Source organism: Camelus ferus, chromosome 26 (assembly GCF_009834535.1).
Source record: "Camelus ferus isolate YT-003-E chromosome 26, BCGSAC_Cfer_1.0, whole genome shotgun sequence".
Taxonomy (NCBI): Eukaryota; Metazoa; Chordata; class Mammalia; order Artiodactyla; family Camelidae; genus Camelus; species Camelus ferus.
In genome coordinates this window covers 27,339,375-27,356,451 of record NC_045721.1, presented here as the reverse complement: position 1 = coordinate 27,356,451, position 17,077 = coordinate 27,339,375, and the positions used below count along the sequence as shown (strand labels likewise).

General features: G+C 53.0%; 1 protein-coding gene across 6 annotated transcripts in view; it reads right to left on the bottom strand.

The window, feature by feature from the left end:
* Positions 1 to 2,198, bottom strand: part of ERICH1 (glutamate rich 1) — a 78,208-nt gene extending 76,010 nt beyond the window's left edge. For all 6 annotated transcript variants that reach the window (XM_032468539.1, XM_032468540.1, XM_032468538.1 and 3 more), the window contains exon 1: positions 2,082 to 2,198. In XM_032468539.1, the coding sequence (XP_032324430.1) occupies positions 2,082 to 2,103 (22 nt within the window). In that variant the 5' untranslated portion in view covers positions 2,104 to 2,198. The remainder of the gene's footprint in view (positions 1 to 2,081) is intronic.
* Positions 2,199 to 17,077: the final 14,879 nt, after the last annotated feature.

Genomic DNA, 17,077 nt, shown 5'->3' with positions numbered 1-17,077 from the left:
CCAGCCAAGCGCAGGGAGGAGTCATCAGGAGGCCACGCTGTGACAGCCATGAGCAGGCCTGGTCCCAGGACCCGCACAGTCGTCTGCAGAGCTGGTCAACCTTGCTGCCAGTGGGGGTATACAAGAGAGGGCTGGGAACTCATGACAATATTGCAATGCTCATCTTGGGAGTCTAACATTGGACTGTTTGGGAATTTCATCATTTTAATCTATGAGATGATCTGTTCTTTAAAGCTGACCATGTAGTCCGAACTCCTGGGACTCGGAGCAGTAGGGGAAGCCTGGCGCGTTTTTCCACAGAGGAAGACACAGAGTGGGAACCATACTTCCTTTTCTCCGTATTCTGCCTTACTGAGAAATCAGTTTCTATTCTTACTTTAAGCAAAAGCTTATTAATTATAGCTGCCATTGCGCTTTTCCTTTAAAGGGGCAAACACGCAATCATCTGTTTTAAATGTAGAGAGGGAAAAAAATAATCACTGCCCGAACTAATTCAAGTACCATGAGAAACAAACCTAAAATCTCCACCTTTACCTGTAACCGTAAAACTCCTAGGAAAAAACACAGGGGAAAAGCTCCTTGACATGGGTCCTAGTGATGATTTTTTGGATTTGACACCAAAAGCAAAGACAACAACAGCAAAAATAAACAAGAGGGAACACATCAAACTAAAAAGCTTCTGTACAGCCAAGGAAACCATCAACAAAATGAAAAGGTAACCTACTGAAGGGGAGAAAATATTTGCACATGTTATATCTGGTAAGGGGCTAATATCCAAAATGTATAAAGAACCTATACAATTCAATAGCAAAAAAACCAATCTGAATAAAAAATGGGCAGAAGAACTGACAGATATTCCCCCCAAAGACTTACAGGCAGCCAAGAGATACACAAAAAGATGCTCAAATCACTAATCATCAGGGAAATGCATATCAAACCACAATGAGATGTCACCTCCCACCTGTCAGAACGGCCATTATCAAAAAGACAAGAAATAACCAGTGCTGGAGAGGATGTGGAGAAAAGGGAACCCTTGTGCCCTGTTGGCCTTGTGGCCCCTGGACACCCGGAGACTCCTGGACACCCGGGGCTGGGCCTGCAGGTCCCAGAGATACTGGGAGCCACCTTCCCATCCAGGTCTGGGGTCCCTGCGGCAGCTGGGCTGGAATCTTGGTCCCAAGCCAGAACCTGGGGCCTGGGCAGGCAGTGTCCACCCACCACAGCCCCTGACCCTCACAGCCCCGGGTCCCTCACAGCCCCCGTCCCCCCACAGCCCCGGGTCCCCCACAACCCCCCGTCTCCCACAGCCCCGGGTCCCTCACAGCTCCCGTCCCCCCCACAGCCCCGGGTCCCCAACAGCCCCCGTCCCCCACAGCCCCCATCCCCCACAGCCCCCGTCATCCACAGCCCACCGTCCCCTACAGCCCCGGGTCCCCCACAGCCCCCATCCCCCACAGCCCCCGTCATCCAAAGCCCTGGGTCTCCCCACAAACCCCTGTCCCCCACAGCCCAGGGTTCCCCACAGCCCCTGTCCCCCGACAGCCCCGAGTCCCCAACAGCCCCGGGTCCCCAACAGCTCCTGTCGCCCACAGCCCCGAGTCCCCCACAGCCCCCCCGTCCCCCACAGCCCCGGGTCCCCCACAGCCCCCATCCCCCACAGCCCCCGTCATCCACAGCCCACCGTCCCCTACAGCCCCGGGTCCCCCACAGCCCCCATCCCCCACAGCCCCCGTCATCCAAAGCCCTGGGTCTCCCCACAACCCCTGTCCCCCACAGCCCCGAGTCCCCAACAGCCCCGGGTCCCCAACAGCTCCCGTCGCCCACAGCCCCGAGTCCCCCACAGCCCCCCGTCCCCCACAGCCCCGGGTCCCCCACAGCCCCCCGTCCCCCACAGCCCCCGTCATCCAAAGCCCTGGGTCTCCCCACAACCCCTGTCCCCCACAGCCCAGGGTTCCCCACAGCTCCCGTCCCCCACAGCCCCCATCCCCCACAGCCCCCGTCATCCACAGCCCCGTCATTCACAGCCCCGTCCCCCTCAGTCCTGGGGCCCCACCCCCCACCACCTCCAGTCCCCCGCCTACCCTGCCTCCGCATCGACGCCATGCCGGCCTCAGGACCCCGGCGACCCCGACGAACCCAGCGACCCCAGCCTCGGCCAGAGCGGCACTTCGGAACTTCCGGGTTCCGCCCCTGTAGGCCTGCCCACAACAGCAAGCCGACCCAATCCGGATCCAGGGCCTCTACCACTGGCTGCCAATCAGCCGTGCATAGTCTGAGGATTGGCTGTTATTGTGTGGGCGTGGCCCGCGGGCCTGTGTGCTCCGAGCATGCTCAGAGAGAAGAGAGTAAACCCTGGTAAGCTGACCCCGGCTGCGGAGGGGTCAAGGGGCGGGGTCAACGAGAGGGAGCGGGAGGAGGGTCAGAGGTTAGGGGGTCATTGCAAGGGGGTCAGCCGGGGGCGGAGTTGTGTCCCTGGGTGACGCCCACAGTGTCACCCTGGGTCCCAGCGGTAAGCTGGGGTGGGAGCAGTGGGAGGGTCCGCTGATTGCCCACCCGGCCAGCACCACAGAACCTGGGACTCCAAGCAGAGAGGAAGCTTGGAAGAAGCGAGCCCGAGACTGCCACCAGGAAGACCGCCGCCCCCTGACCGCGGACCGGCGTAGCACTGACTCCTTCCACCCGCAGGTGGATTTCTTCCCCGTGCTCCCCTCCTCTGGGACCTTGGTTTACTGCTCAACCCTCTTCTTTGATTCATCTCTTGGAGAACACGTTTCCTGAGAGTCTGTCTATCAGACACTGCCGTGGAAGCTGGGGCACCTCCGCGAAGGGCTGGTGAGCGGAGACTGAAGTCTTAGGTCAGGTAGAAAGCATGTCACATGGAGAAGAGAGCAGGGAAGAGGTTTCAGAGTGGGGAGACGGGGTCAGGAAGGCTTCCAGGAAGGTTGTCTGCACAAGGCTTGGTGATGTCCAGGCAAACAGCTCTCAAAGCAGAGGGACCGCGAAGGCCTGAAGCAGCACAGGGAGTGGGGACAGTGACAGAGGTCATCAGACAGGAAAGCGGCTTCAGAGCTGGGCAAGGTCGCATAGTGGAGATGGTACCAGCCTCCCATTTTCCAGAGAGCCAGGTGGAGAATTACAGCTCACTTCTAGCAGAGGAGTGAAATTATCTAACATCTTGAAGAAGTTGCCTGAGGCGCTGAGCTGAGAGCAGGTTTGGTGGAGGAAGCAGGGGGCCAGCTGGGGTCCCTCGCAGTGAGAAGGACGTCGGTGGCCCGCACCAGGGTGGCAGCGGTCGAGGCTGTGAGAAGAGGGATCAGATTTGGATCTACGTGAAGACAAAGCAAAAGAGGTTTTCTGAGTGTGGCTGTGGCAGAAGAGAAGAGTGGAATGGCTCCAGGTTTTGGTCTGGAAGCTGGAAGACTGGAGCTGCATTGAGAAGAGAGAAACCTCTGGAGGGGTGGGCATCGCTGAGGGTGTGCTGTGCAGGACATGTTAAGGCTGAGGCGCTCCTTAGACATGTAAATGTGGGCGTCAGGCAGTTGAAGATGATTTTAGAGATTAGGAGAAAGGCCCAGGATCCAGATAGATGGCTGGGTTTGTCTGCATGTAGGTGCATTTAAAGCCCTAAGAGGGAGTGCTGGCAGAGAAGTGGTCCAAGGACAGCTGAGAGGGGCCGAAAGGTGGGGGATGAGGAGGCCTCTGCTATGGCACATGAGGGGAGTTGGTGGGGAGGGGGCGGGAAGGACAGGGAGCCATCTGAAGCCAAGTCTAGTGGTCACTGGTCTGAAATGATGTTGAGGGGTTAAAATGAGGGCCCATCACAGACAAGTGAATTCATCAAGTGCAGGTTATTAGTGACCCTGATGACAGTAATTTTTTTGAAGTGGTAGAGGCAAAAGCTTGTTGGGAATTCAGTAGAGAGAACTGAAGAAGAGAAATGGAAGATATTGGGTGCAGACCTCTCCCTACCGGACCCAAGATGGGGCAGTAGCTGGAGGGTTCCTAAGGACAGAACACGCAAACAGCAAACATACACACATATAAACAAAAGAGACTTTTTTAGAAAACAACACACACCACACATACCACATCAAGTTGAGACTGAAAATAAGTAACGGAACACAAATGACGCAATTTAAAAATGGGCCAAAGACCTTAACAGACACCTCACCGAAGAAGATATACAAATGGAATATAGGCACATGAAAGGTTGCTCCACATCATATGTCATCAGGAATTGCAAACTGAAACAACAGAAGTACCACTATACACTTACGAGAACCGCCAAAATTCGGACACTGACACACCAGTATGTGACTGGTGAGGATGTGGAGCAACAGGAACTCTCATCACTGCTGCTGGGGGTGCAGAATGCTGCAGACGCTTTGGAAGTCAGTTTAGTGGTTTCTTTCAAAACTAAACGTACTCTTATTCTACGATCCAGCAACCACATTCCTTGGTATTTACCCAAATGAGACAAAAACTTAAGTCCACACTAAGTCTTGCACACAGATGTTTATAGCAGCTTTATACACAATTGCCAAAACTTGGAAACAACCAAGATGTCCTTCAGCAGGTGAATGATAAATAAACCATGGTGCATCCAGACAAGGAATAATATTCAGGTAAAAAAAAATGAGCCTTCAAGCCATGAAAAGATATGGGAAATCTTGAATGCATATTACTAAGTGAAAGAAGCCAATCTGAAATGCTGTACACCGTATGATTCCAACTCTAGGACCCTCTGGAAAAGGCAAAACTATGGAGACAGTAACAAGATCAGTGGTGGTCATGGTGGAATGGGAGGGAGGGTGGACTCGGTGTAGAACACAGAATTCATAGGGCAGTGAAGCTACTCTGTATGACAATATGATGGTGGATACACGTCATTATCCTTCTGGCCAAACCCGTAGAATGTACAATACTGAATGAACCCCAAAGTAAACTATGGACTTTGGGTGATGGTGACGTGTCAACATGGGTTCATCAATTAAAACAAATGGACCATCTGAGGGGATCATGATAATAGGGGAGGCTGTGCATGTGTGGGGCCGGAGGCATGTAAGAAATCTCTGTACTTCCCCTTCTTTTGCTGTGAATCTAAAACTGCTGTAAAAAATCAAGTCTGTTTAAGAAAATGGATGGTGCAGGAACAAGGGAGTGCAGGCTGGAATAATGTCCTTGATTAGATCATATCTTGACTTTGTTCTTTACTTTAAATTCCCAACAGCAGTCACGCCAGCTCTAGACTTTCTCACCTTACAACAAGAGCTTCCCAGAGGCCATCTCTTTTCCCCCAGCCCTGCCTGTTCATTTAAACTCTTTCATCCCCAAACTTCTTGAAAGAACTAATGACAGAGCCAGTCTCCACTTTGTCATCTTCAGCTGACTCTGTTGCCCACCTGTCTTCTCCATCCTCCTCCATTGTCAGTGCTCTTGCTAATGTCACAGACCCTTGTGTCACCAGTCCTGGTGCATGCTTGTCAGATGGTCTTCCAGGAGCACCATCTATCCAGCTGCAGAGCCAGACCTGGGATTCACTGGCATCCTTTCCTCCGTCTCCCTTCCCCCATGACCCATTGGAGAAATCACACCAAGTGTGTTTTTCCTGCAACATTTCTTACTTCCACTGTCTAGTTCCTGTCTTCACCATCTCTCAGTAGGATTTATCCAGGCATTTTAAAATTGATCTCCCCAATTCCACTCTTGTTTCCTCACTCCCACCCCACCTCCATCTCTTCTCCTCAAAGCAGCCAAAAAACCTTTAAAAACTCTTATTGCCATTCAAAAAAATCAATGAATGTAATCCATCACTTTTACAAGCTAAAGGGGAAAAAAAGTCACATGACCATAGCAGTATATGCAGAAAAAGCATTTGACAAAATCCAACAAAATCCAAAGCTCATGATAAAACTCTAACCAAACTAGGAAGAGAGGGGAACTTCCTCAACTTGATAAAGAACACCTGGAGAAACCCCACAGCTAACATCATACTTAATGGTGAGAAACTAGATGCCTCTCCCTCACCATTAGGGACAGGGCAAGGATGACCCTGTCACCACTTTTCAACATTGTATTGGAACTCCTAGCTAATGCAATAAGGTATGAAAAAGGAAATAAAAGGTATACAGATTGGGAAGGGAGAAACAACACTTTGTCTGCAAGTGACATGATTGTCCATGTAGAACAGTCTATTTCCCTGCTAAAAACCCTGTGTCAAGTTTCACTGTAGGTGGGATACAATGCAGAGTCTTTAAAATGTCCTCTAAATACCCTGACTCGCTATCTAGACAGGTTCATGCTATTCTCTCTCGATCACTTTGTTCTGGTTACTCTGACTGTTGAGAGCACAAAATCTTCCCATCCCCCTGGGGCTGCAGGCCTGCTCTTCCTTCTGCCCAAACCCTTTCTCTTGCCCCACTCTGTTCTTGCTTGAACCCCGTTCCTTCTCCAGGAATCTGGCAGAAGCAGCCTTCAGAATTCACGCTAGTTCTGCTGTAGAGAACCTTGCCCTCACCTGCAGGCACCTCCAGCCTTGCCGGTCAGCCTCACAGCCTTCTCTGAAGCTGTGGGACTTAGCCAGAGGAACCTGGGGAGAGGGAGCAACAGGCAGCCACTGGCAGATGAAAGTTGGAAGGGAAAACATCCAGCCTACCAATGGTCATGCAGGCAGTTTTGAGGTACATTCCTCACAGGTGGCTTTGGGGATCCCCAGCCAGACCAAGGTCCTGTTGTCCTCAGGGGTGGCCAGCAGTGATGGGACATCCTATTAACTTTTCCTCCCTCCCTGTCTCACTCTTCCTGCTTCCTCTCTGTCTCCTGGGTCAAGCTCCCAAATAAACCTGCACCCAAATCCACGTCTCAGGACCTGCTTGTGGGAGAACCCAGAGGAAGAAAAAGATTTCCTCAAAGGCTTCTTCCCTGATCCCAAAGCTGTATGGTTGCTCTCTTAACATTCAGTAACACCCTATACTTTTCTTCGGAAAAGTAATTAGAATTTGTAATTCTATATTACTGCGTTACTTTAAGAAATGATTCTCTCTCCAGACGGGAAGCTCCAGGGGCCAGAGGCTGCTTCTCTGTTTTGCTCACATATTGACAGGCATGATGGGCACTCAGTACACTCTTCTTATTTTTGTTGTTGTTGTTGTTGTTGTTGTTGCATGAATGAATAAATAAATGGATTTTTAAAAGATGAAAGGATAGGAGACAAGTATGGAGAGGAGGAAAGTAAAGGAAAACTACATTTTAAAGTTAAAAAATTGATCTAGAATCTAGACTTTTGGTTGAGGTTTGGTGCACACAACTCACTGGTTTCTGACAGAAGAGGCAAATTGGAAGATAAACATTAAGGAGAAATGTCGATTGTGGGTTCATCTTGTATTCACTCCCTCAGCACTTTGAACTCTGCTCTGAAAATAAGTTGTAGTTGATTAATATGAGTGATAAATTATAAGAAGAAATATTACGGAGACAGGGCTCTTGTTTAAAGATCTTGAAATTTCTGGAAAAGATTGGTTTGTGTCAGTCCAAATATTTTTGGCTTCCTGATTCTCTTTTCCTGTTCTAATCCCTGCCCATTTCCCTATAAACTTTCATTTTGGTGTTTTCCCTTATTCTAGCTGCTTTCAGGTCTTCTATCTCAGTTAAACTTCACAACAGCCCAGTTAGAGACGTGGGGAGCTCTGTTTTACAGATTTATTGAAACCAGGGCTCCTGGACTGGTCCAAGGTCAGGAAACACACAAAGATGCGCAGGAATAAAGCCAGCTGGTCTCCCGTTACCAGCACAGAGGCCTCACAGTAGGCCACGGTAACTTTCCTTCCCCCAGCAGTACCATCTTGGTAGGGCATTCCCATGAATTTAATCCCAGTCCATCAAAATACGGCCACGGTCGCTAAATTTTCCAGTTCGCTGCACGCTGTGAACACAACTTTTACTGAACCAACTCTCCTTCCTCATCCCTGGGCTTGTGTGGTCTATGCGCTGCTGGGATGCAATGCGTGAAGGCCGTCAGACCCCATCGCCCGCGGAAGAGACGCTGTGCCTGGGCCTGGGGACACCATGGTGACCCTTCTTCCCTACGAAGACACCGTGGCACATTCGTCTACAGGGAAGTGCGGGTGTGAAAAGGTGGAGGCACAGTTTAGGCACCCGCCGGTATCAGGAGGGATATAGCCCAGCGATACCCTTGCCAGCATGGAAAATACACATCTCTCCGCGTCCTCGCTGCCACGTGAGCATCCCGGGTGTGGACAGGACTTTACCCCGTCTACGAATCCCTCGCACGATGTGCCCGCCTGTCACTCCTTCCCATCCCGAGCTGGCTGCGCTATGCCAGGTGTTGGCTTGTGTGTCGGACTCGCCGGCTGACTTCCTAGCGCTGTGAGCACCTGCTCCGCGCGCAACGGTGAGGCTGCTGCCCCCGGGGGCTGCTCGGGCGCCACATGCCTCCCGCTGTTCCCGCGTGACCCGCCATTCCCCGCGCAACAGTTGGCCGGCCGGGCGGTGCGCGCGCTCCCCGGCCATGCGCGCCGAGTGCGCCGGGCGGCCAGGGGTAAGGGGCCCGCCAGGGTCGCGGCTCTGAGGCCTGGCGCTCCCCCAGGCGCGAGCCCGGCCCCTCTCCAGATGCCGCTGCGCGCCGGCCGCCCCCCCGTGCGCCGGTGCCTCCCTGGGCGCCCAGTGCGCAGGCGCCAGCCGTGAGGCCCGACAGTGCACCGGGATCGAGCGGGTCGGAGCGGCGGCAGCGGTGGGGACCTACGGGCTGGCGGACTGACGGGCAGACGGGCCATGTCGCCCGGCACCTGCTAAACTGGAGCGCCCGAGGATGTCTGCGCTGAGGAAGGTGCGAGCCGCTGGGGCCAGAGCCGCGTGGGGACCGGGCGCCGGGCGTGAGAGCCGTCGGGGGTTGGGGGGCGAGGGCTGCGCGGCGGGACGGACAGCTGAGGCCGCGCGAGGGCGGCTGTGTTGGGGGCGGGGACCCCGGGGCAGCCTTGCGCGGGGTCCTCGCACCCGGGGCTCCTGTGGGTGCGGGAGCGGGCGACGAGCGGGGCGTCGCGGAGGGGTGACATTCTCCTCTCAGCCTGGCAAGCTGGGAGACCTGCGGAGACCCGGGAGGGGGCGCGGGCCAGGGAGGAGCTGCGCGCGGGGCTCCGGCTAGGCACGGTGAGGGGATGGGGGCGGCGCAAACTGCACCCCCTCCCCCGGCCCAGCGCGGGCGTGGATTCCGACTGCCCCTGGGAATGGATGGAAGGCGCCGGCAGCCTGGGCTGTGCTTCAGGGGCGCGGAGGGCGTGGGGCGCGTGGCTGGGAAGCGGGAGGGGTCACTTGTGCCGGGGCGCGGCGTCCGTGGCGACCAAGGGGCTGGCGGAGTGCACCGGGAGGGTGGCCGCGGGCTCTCCAAGTGGGAGCAGAGCGCGGGGGCTTTTTAGGGGCGGTTGCTAAGGGAGGCGCTACCCGGCTTCGGATTCTGTAACCAAGCCTCCCCCGGCAGCGGCTGTTGCCGTTCTGGGCTCACTCGCTAACGATAGCAGGAGAAATAACGAAGATGTAATTATTACAGCCTGCGTGGCGAGGGGTGGGGGCGGCAGGCATGGTAGCCGCCTGCGCGGGCCAGGTGGGTGCTTGGCTCCTGGCACCCCCCCCCCCCGGTCGCGCGTGCTGCGCGGAGAGACGCGGAGCGGAGTGCCCGGGACCGGCGGGGGCTGGGAAAAGAGTCGGGGGTGGAGAGGGGGCGGCAGGGCGCAGAGCCCCGGGGCCGCGGGTTTGCGGGGGAGAGCAGCAAGAACCAGCTCGGGGGGCGAACTGCATCGGAAACTCGGAGCGGCTCCCCGGCGCTCGCTCTCCTCCGGAACGTGGTCCGGCCGCCTGCGTGTCGCTGTCCCCATGAATGGCGACTCCGCCGGGCTCTGGATTCGGAATTCGGGACTTACCGGTGCGACTGGCTCGTATTGATCAAAAATAAAGCAATCGGCAGCAATTCCTTCCTGTGATTAGTTCTGCCAGAGCGGGCTGTGGGCGGTTTTGGAGCCAGAAATGTAGAGCGCACCTGCTTTTCCTGTCATTGGAGGAGGACTTCAGACAAGGACTTTCCTGAGGGGCCTCAGCCCCGGGGGTCTCGGGGCTTTGCTCACAGTAACCAGCTGGTGTGTCCTGGTGGACAGTGTGTCTGATTGGAACTCCCAGGCCTGGTAATCTGTGACTTCAAGAGGACTCTTATTTGCAGATGTGAATTAATTGTATTAGTTATTAGAAAACCCCCCAGCATCTCATCATGGCCTGAGGGAGCCCAGGAGCCTCCTGCAAAGGGATTCTTCCACTCCCTCAAAGCGGACACCACAGAACCCTCTCCCCTCCCCCACACCTTGGAAAGAACAGCATTTGGATTTCAGGTTAATGTACGTGAAAAACACCGTTTTCATTTAACCTCCTTTATAGCTTCTACAAAAGGTAATAGGTAACCAAGGCAAAACGTGGTGAAATGATGAAAAAATGGTAATTTTTGGCAGGTCAAGTTGTTACTCTGCTGTTTAAAAAAATGTCATTAATCAGGATTTTCCAGTAGCCAAATTGTCTTGTGCAGGCGGCTGGGTGACTCACAGATTTGGCTCTGATAGTAATTGTAGAGTGTGTGTACCATTTCCCTTTAGATGGTGTGACTTTCTCATGGCTTGGAAGGGAATGACTTGGAATATTTTATACCCCACATCTGGCAACATGACCAGCAGGCTGTGGGGAGCGCTCTGCCCAGGCACACCTGGGTTGGGAGGGCTGTGGACCTACTGAACGGAAACGGTACGAAACACTCCCATTCTGGAGCACACTGCTCCTTTCCACCAACACCTCGCTCGAGTCCGTCCCAGGTCAGGAGTCCCACGGGTGGGGGCTTTATTCTCTGTGCTCACCTATCAAGGGAGGCTGCTTTGTGTCTGTGAGCCCCTCCTGCCCCCTTGTGACCTCCCCTCACTCATTTCTTACCCTAGTGATCTGCAGATTACACTTTAGTTTACAGGGTTAGCTTCAAGAGCACGATGAATTCTTCTTCAAGTCATACAAAGTGATGACGTAATTAGAGATTTCTCACCACAAAGATGTTTTCTGAAATACGACGCCTAAGTCAGCTTTCAGTGCCGTTAATCGTTTACTCCCTTTCCTTCCAGAGAGCTTTGCACTTCAGTGTAGCTGTCCTAAGTGGTGCTGCTGGAGACAGAAATAAACATTTATTTAGTAATGTTTTCGTGAGCCTTAGATTTCTTGTGTTGTAAATGAATTAATAACAAAGTGTTTATTTTTATGCAGTTCAGATTACTTTGCATGACTTCTCCCGGAGATGTAAATGTCTTCCTGGGGCAATCTATTGCTTCTCTTATTTTTCTCTACTTCATTTTTGAAGCTGGTGGAAATTAAGTATTAAAAGCAAAAAAGCACTTTGCAAAATTTGAGTCACACTGGATTCTGAACACCTAAATTCTGAAACTAAATTCTAATATTTTAAAGATTGTTAGAGGATTTGTTATCTATGTCTTTAACAGAGTGTCTCCCATCATGTGCCTGCATGGTGGAATTGGAGAAATGCTGTAATCCTTTTATATCTGAGGAAAAACTTCATGGTCTCTCAGTTACTCAAGGAGTTGAATGATATACACATTGATGATAGATTTTTAAAAGGAAAAATTAATTAAATGTATTATTTATTGATCCTTGGAATGGATATGCCATGGTCATTCACTGGATACAATAAAAATAACTATGATTCATCATTTTGGCCAGATGGAAGTCGTATTTAAAGCATTGCCAGCATGTTGGTTATAAAAGAATTTTGGGCCACCAAACAGGAAGTTAGCAGGCAAAGCATTCTCTGTAGTTAAAAATCATTCTGATCAACCACAGGTTGACTTGTAAGTTGTTTTTATCCCAGCGGGTCGCCAGCTTTTCAAGTCGGTGTTGTTGTCTTCCTCCCCAAAGCCTGATCTGGTGGTTTCATGCTTGTTCATGACGTGCAGTCTTATTTCTGGGAGCTGAGCTCTGGGCCGGGCTGAGCTATGGGGGATGGGTGGGGGTGCAGGGGTGCAGACTCCTCTTTAACTCCTGCACCTGCTGTTAGAAGGGTGGTTACGTTTACTGCAGGTGTCCCTTCCAGGGCTTTACAGCAGTGACAAACAGCAGGTTTGAGTCGGAGTTGCTCTCCTGGGAAAGGCAGGAGGGCGTCCACGTGCAGAGCCAGCTCTGCCTTTATCTGCGTGGTGTGTGCGCTGGCCTCCCCTGTGATAAGAGCGTCGGTCAGGCAGCCCCTCGAGGGGTCTCTCAGTCCCCCATCGGGGGGACGCCCGTTTCTGGCTGTTCCCACACTTCCCACGAGGGGCTTCAGTTGGGTGACTCTCAGGGAACACGTCTCGGATTCGGCGCTGACGGGTTTCCATGCTGGGGTGGACCATGCTTGTTCTTGAAGGCTCTGTCTTCCTTGGAGGGTCTCCAAGGAGTTGAGCTCACCAGTCCGATTAGGACAGTGCCGCCTGGCTTCCCAGGACAGCGGCACGGTGACTTCTCTGGAGAGCCGGCCTGGCCCACTTACAGGGCCTGGCTGTGATGGGCCCACCCTCTGCCTGGAGGTGGGTCAGGAAGTCAGGACCCCACCCCTCTCCCAGGAGTAGGTGCCTCTGTGGGGAACACGGCGTTTCTTTGGAGCTGAGAATTGCAGCTGTCTTTGAGGAGAGGAAGGTTTAGGAAGTAAATCCGAAGGATGTAAGGCCATCACTGCACAGCCTCCGGGGCTGGGGCGGGTGGCCTGTCTGGAAAGGAAACCAGTGCCCAGGACAGCAGGGCCTGGCCGTGGGTGGGCAGCAGGGCCTAGACGGAGACACTGGTTCTGCAATGTCGCGGATGTAAAGCTGGGCCTGACATTCTCATTTCCTCTCCGTTGTCAGTTCTGTCTATGAAGAAATCCCTCTCTGGGGTGGTTTCTGTCCGACTACCGCGTGGGACGTAAGGGCTTTTGTTTCCCCAACTTTCCTCTTTAAATCTCTCGTTGTGGGGTGACATTTGTCCATCCTCAGGTGACATTTCTGTCTGGTATGCCTTTTTGTGCGTTTCCACAGGGAGAAAAGAAAAACTAAAATTAATTTTTGCTAAAATGGAATAAATGTTCGCAACCAGCCCGCGCTGGTTGTAGCAAAATTTTTTAAAAAGTAACTTTGTGAATCTCAGTGGTCGTTGTCTTTAGAGCATGTGCTATACTCTGCACAAAAGGAAAAAGTATTGAAACGATCTCCTGGAGCCCATGGAGGATGTATGCTAAGCCAGGCAGCGTAAAATGATCATCTTATGCTTCATGGAAATTTCTCCTAAGATTTTTGCACGATGCCGCCCAGCAGCTTTTATACTGGCCGCGTAGGTAGCTGGCAGGAGCGACGGTTCTGGAGGTGGCAGGCCTGGGTGGCTGAGGGACCCTGGTGGTCTGTTTGCCCTCATTGTGTTCTCATCCTCTCTTCACTAAATAAGGGACAGATGGAATATTAATGCACTAGTGTTGTCAGAAGGATTACCTTAACTGGTGACTGTAAGACAGAGCAGAATACCTGGTAAATAATCAATACGTGTCATCATTTTGATCATGAAGAAATAAAATCGGGGCCCAGTTTGAGCCGTGCTGCATTGGGCGTAATCAAGCCACTCTCTGGCTCCCCGTGAAACTTGGGAATCTGTTATTTCTAGTCTTCTTTTACTTATTTATGTATGTTTTGCCACCTCTTTCCAAAACGTATTTTGGCTCAACTTAACCACAAAAGGAAAGGGCAGAAATTTTAACAGAAGAGAAATGGATGATCAGAGCAAAGGAATACGGTGACCCCAAGGGTTACCGTAATCCTTTGACCTCAACTTTGAGTCCGAGTTTCCTGGCAAGGAAGTCAACAAGACGATGAAACACGAGCCCTTGCTGATTCCCGGATGGGGGACACTGCCTGCTCGTCTTTCAGTAAGGACAGGATTATCCCTGGTGCTGAGCTGTGAAGGATGCTCTCATGGCAGACTCAGTGTGAAGGAGCTCCTTTACATGAACACACATCAGCTGTACAAATACAGAGTGTTTTTCTTGGTTGTATCTTACAGCAGACGTGGAAGGAAACCAAAAGTGAAACCTGCACAGACAGCCCATGAGAGGGTGTAATGGCCTGTTTCTCGTATTTCCGGGTTCTCTGCGGGACCAGATGGGAAACTGTGGGTTCAGGAGCCGGTCTTTGGGCTCTGGCTCTCCCCAGTCTCCTCCAGTCTAGTGTCTGTGTGTGTCCGGTAGACAACTCGGGTTTCTTGGTCTTGTGCTCATTCTTATTTCCTACAGTGCTCTCAGGGAGGTGCCCAGCAACGTGTCTCAGCTGGAGATGAGGGCTCTTGTCCTGAGTGTGCCTGTTGTCCCCCTCCCCTGCTGCTTCCTCCCGGTCCCCACCCCCGCACCCTCTGGAGGGCGGTGCCTGTCCCTGAGCACCTGCGCTGGGGCCTGCCTGCAGCGAGCCCTTGCCTGGCTGTCTCCCCTTCCAGAAGGACAGCTGGAAGGAGGGCGCCTGGTTGTGTCATCGCTGGGTCTCCCTAGCCATCCATGGCTGTGAAGGAACCGTGAGCCAGGGAAGAGCCACGTCCCACACTGACCTCCGCTGTCTCCCGGCTGGTCGCTGCCACCCTGCCTGGAGGGAAGACTCCTCTCCCGTCTGTCCCTGTGCCGTGACTCGGACTCGCAGCCACGGGACCCTGTGCTCTTGCTCACTCGTCACCGTTTATCTTTTCCACATTTTCCCCATGTTTACCCTCCCAGACCTGGTTGAAGGGTGCATCCCCTGTGGCGTGAGAATGGATGCTGCAGCCTGGTCACCCCAGGGGTCCTTTGTGCCTCTCAAGGACACTCCTGGGGAGATCCTGCTCCCACTCGTGCCTGGAGAAACAGGGACCAGACACACTCGGCGACCCTCCCACTTCCACCAGAGTGTTTTAGATCCTATCACTAGGTGAGGTAGTATTTGAGTGAATAAGCAAGTCCCCAACCAGCTGACCCTTCGCACCCTCCAGAGGTCCCTCAGCGACATGCCTTTCCTCTTGCTTCTCTGGCTTGTGTGAGTCTCACTGAGATAGGAGACCTTACGAGCACATCAATGGATTTGCCTGTTTTATGAAACTCTGGGCTCTTTAAAAATAATTTCCATTTCTTGTGTTCTTTGTAATATTTTAAGTTTCTGAACAAATTTCTGAATATATTTTCTGATTCCATTAAAAACCAATATAGAATCTGTGTTATAGATAACATAGAGGATTTTCATAAATAGTTGAATGGTGTCCCTTCAAACTTCCTCTGTGGCTGCTGTACCGCATTCCTGAGTCTACAGCGTAGTTGTCTAGGTTACTTCTGTGGTCATTCTTGCTGTGAAAGGTGGGTCCACGACTCTTTAGAGCAGCCAAACAGCACGTCTACGTCTTCAGTTCATCCACTTGCTTGTTTCTCTAATGCTAATGATATTTTATTAAGAGTCACAGCGGGCACTCAGTTTTTTAAAAAACCAATCTTCTTTTGCATGTAACTAGTCCCAGCAGTTTCACTTCTGGGAACGTATCCTAAGGAAATAATCATGACTTTATAGGAAATCAGCTAAACAGGTGTTCACTCCAGCTTTGTTTCATAGTAAAATATTGGAAGCTAGCAATAACTGGAGACTGGATCAATTCATTATGACACAGCACTTTGTAAAAAGATACACATCCACTACAAAGACGAAAGTTCAATCTTTAATGCTACAGAAAGCTGTTCCTATTATATTAAGTGGAGGAAGCAGGTTGTAAAGCAGGACACACAGCGTGCTCTCCTGTCCCTGAAGCTGCTGTACGTGGAGCAGAGGGAAGTCTGGAAGGACCCCCAGCGGCCAGGGAGGGAGGGGGCTGCTCACCCAGTGGCATCTGCTCCTTGCTGGGCGGGGAGGGGGGCATCTTTCAGAGCAGTCTCCACCACCCAGGCACCCCCAGGGGCTCCCTCTGGGCCGTTCCCTGAGCTGCCACCTGGGAGGCCAGGTGTCAGGGCCTTTGCAGGGACCTTGCTGGCCGCATGTGCTCCCCGGACATCGAAGGTCACTCCCCACTCGGCACTTCCTCAGTAAGTGGACTCCATCACTCCCTGACCTCCCTACCCCCTGGTTGCCGGTTAGTGTATCACACGATTTACTCACGTGTGAGTGTCTGGTCCCCACGTCTGCTGATGTGATGGGCATTTCCTGAGCTCTCACTCTGTGCCACGTGCCCTGTGGAGTGTGCTGTGTGCACTGGCTTGTTCTTGGCACCAGCCCTGGGAGGCCAGCCCGTCGGAAGTGGGGACAAATTAGGAGGAGGGTCAGTCCTGCATGGGGTCCAGCCGAGCTGACTGGATCTGCCCGCAGGGCCCCTCGCTGCAGTGTGGTGTGTCTGGGTCAGGGCGGGTGCTGGCCTGGGGACCCAGGTGCAGTGCTTGCTGAGTGAGTGGGCACGATCAAAGTAGCAACACTCCTTATCTGGAGCCTGGCAGTGGTTTTGGTTTCTTTTTCCTTTTTTCCTGTTTGCGTCAGAATGTGTTTGGCCTCAGGTCACAGGAAGTCCCGCACAAAGTGGCTTAAGCAGGACTGTCTGTTAGCTCGTAGCGAGGCTGGGGCAGAATGTGCGAGGACCCGGATTCTCCTCGCCTTCCTGCTCTGCGGCCTTTGCTGTGGTGGCTGGACCCCCCGCGTTGCAGAGGGACGTCGCCACTCAAGGCTGTCACTCTCAGGTGTGACAGAGCCAGCGGAACTGGGGGACTTGTCCCTCCCTGAGGTCCCTGAGCTGCCGTATCCAAGACCCTCTGGAGCGTGTGTGTGGAAACGGGGCACAAGTTGTCCTGGAGCTCAGGTCAAGTCAGGGAGGTTTTCTTGGTCCCCGGGGTGGTCGTTCTAACAGGCTCTTCCTGCCTTGTGGCTTTGCCGCTGCCACCCTCATCCAACCCAGAGGGGGGCGAGCTGGGGGCCATGCTCCACCTCCCCAGGCCTCTGTTCCGAGCACGCTGGCCTCAAGGCCTCAAAGGAGGGGGCGAGAAGCAGGG